Source organism: Pezoporus wallicus, unplaced genomic scaffold, assembly GCF_028554395.1.
Source record: "Pezoporus wallicus isolate ANWC-B61680 ecotype Strahan unplaced genomic scaffold, APGP_CSIRO_Pwel_v1 contig_10191, whole genome shotgun sequence".
Lineage (NCBI taxonomy): Eukaryota > Metazoa > Chordata > Aves > Psittaciformes > Psittacidae > Pezoporus > Pezoporus wallicus.
Window position 1 is genome coordinate 6,655 of NW_026642265.1, and position 2,215 is coordinate 8,869.

The 2,215-nt window shown below is 59.0% G+C and overlaps 1 protein-coding gene across 1 annotated transcript; it reads left to right on the top strand.

Moving 5' to 3' along the window:
* Nucleotides 1–929: 929 nt before the first annotated feature.
* LOC130609421 (M-phase inducer phosphatase 1-like) lies at nucleotides 930–1,600 on the top strand (the record flags this gene model as incomplete). The annotated part of the gene is made up of 2 exons (XM_057428370.1): nucleotides 930–1,076; nucleotides 1,459–1,600. Coding segments are annotated over 2 exons (288 nt in total), but the record flags the coding sequence as incomplete, so codon positions are not given.
* Between the last annotated feature and the right edge of the window lie 615 nt (nucleotides 1,601–2,215).

The following is a 2,215-nucleotide window of genomic DNA, read 5'->3' on the forward strand; positions in this document are numbered from 1 at the left end:
GGAGCTGTTAGTTGGGAGCTGTTAGCTGGGAGCTGTTAGGTGGGAGCTGTTAGTTGGGAGCTGTTAGTTGGGAGCTGTTAGTTGGGAGCTGTTAGTTGGGAGCTGTTAGTTGGGAGCTGTTAGTTGGGAGCTGTTAGCTGGGAGCTGTTAGCTGGGAGCTGTTAGCTGGGAGCTGTTAGCTGGGAGCTGTTAGCTGGGAGCTGTTAGCTGGGAGCTGTTAGTTGGGAGCTGTTAGCTGGGAGCTGTTAGTTGGGAGCTGTTAGCTGGGAGCTGTTAGTTGGGAGCTGTTAGCTGGGAGCTGTTAGCTGGGAGCTGTTAGTTGGGAGCTGTTAGCTGGGAGCTGTTAGTTGGGAGCTGTTAGTTGGGAGCTGTTAGCCGGGAGCTGTTAGTTGGGAGCTGTTAGGTGGGAGCTGTTAGGTGGGAGCTGTTAGCTGGGAGCTGTTAGTTGGGAGCTGTTAGCTGGGAGCTGTTAGTTGGGAGCTGTTAGTTGGGAGCTGTTAGTTGGGAGCTGTTAGTTGGGAGCTGTTAGTTGGGAGCTGTTAGTTGGGAGCTGTTAGTTGGGAGCTGTTAGTTGGGAGCTGTTAGCTGGGAGCTGTTAGCTGGGAGCTGTTAGCTGGGAGCTGTTAGCTGGGAGCTGTTAGCTGGGAGCTGTTAGCTGGGAGCTGTTAGCTGGGAGCTGTTAGTTGGGAGCTGTTAGCTGGGAGCTGTTAGTTGGGAGCTGTTAGCTGGGAGCTGTTAGTTGGGAGCTGTTAGTTGGGAGCTGTTAGTTGGGAGCTGTTAGTTGGGAGCTGTTAGTTGGGAGCTGTTAGCTGGGAGCTGTTAGCTGGGAGCTGTTAGCTGGGAGCTGTTAGTTGAGAGCTGTTAGTTGGGAGCTGTTAGTTGGGAAGTGCTCACTGGGAAGTGCTCACTGGGAAGTGCTCCTTGGGAAGTGCTCACCGGGAGCTCTGTGCCGGGCTCCCTGCAGGTGCCGCTTCGTGCGGGAGCAGGACCGGGCCCGCAATGAGTACCCGGCCCTGCACTACCCCGAGCTCTACGTCCTCAAGGGCGGGTACCGCGAGTTCTTCCCCCAGTACCAGGTGAGCCCCAGTCAGCGATGGGAGCCGGGTCCCTGCCATGGGGCAGCGATCACGGCATCGATGGGATGGATTGGGATGGGATGGGATGGATTGGGATGGGGATGGGATGGGATGGATTGGGATGGGGATGGGATGGGATGGATTGGGATGGGATGGGATGGGATGGATTGGGATGGGATGGATTGGGATGGGATGGATTGGGATGGGGATGGGGATGGGATGGATGGGGATGGGATGGATTGGGATGGGGATGGGATGGGATGGATTGGGATGGGGATGGGATGGGATGGATTGGGATGGGGATGGGATGGGATGGATGGGATGGGATGGGGATGGGATGGGGCATCGCCCTGGGGTGGTGCTGAGCTGAGTCCCGGGGCAGAGCCACTGCGAGCCGCAGGATTACCGGCCCATGCACCACGAGGACTTCAAGGAGGATCTGCGCCGCTTCCGCCTCAAGAGCCGCACGTGGGCCGGGGAGCGCAGCCGCAGGGAGCTCTACACCCGCCTCAAGGACTGCTGAGGACCCCTCCCCACCATGGGGCAGCCCCATAATCCACAGCCCCCCTCAGCATCCCCCCCCCCCCCCCCTTAGTGGGATATGATGGGGGGCACAGTTGTGGTTTTACCTCCTTTTACCCCAAAATGGGTTTAGGTTTTGCTCTTGAGCTGGGTTGGTTTTGGGGGGGGGGGCTTCATCCAGGTCCTCAATCACTGCTGTGTTCAGGCTTCCTTTGGGGTGCCCCCCCCAAAACCCTTTTCCCTTCCACTACTGGCCCCACAACAGGCACATCCCCCCCCCCAGCCCTGGAGGAGGGGGGGGGTCTGCAGCTGTGCAGAACCCCCCAAAGAGGTGGGGGACCCCCCCCAGGAGCCCTGGGACCCCCCCAATGGGGTGTTATAGGCAGCAAAGCACTTAACCCCGTGGGCGCTGGGGGGGGCACCCCTTGTGATACCCCCCTCCTGCAGCAGCAACAAGGGGTGCTATGGGGGGGGTCGTGGAGGGTTTGGGGTGATTTCCCCCCCCTTCCCCCCCATCTTATTTAAAGTAATTAGTTCTCTGAGGTTAATTGGGGAGGGCAGGAAGGGTTTTACCCCCCCCCCCCCCACGTTGGGCTGAGCACTTGCAATGGAAGCAC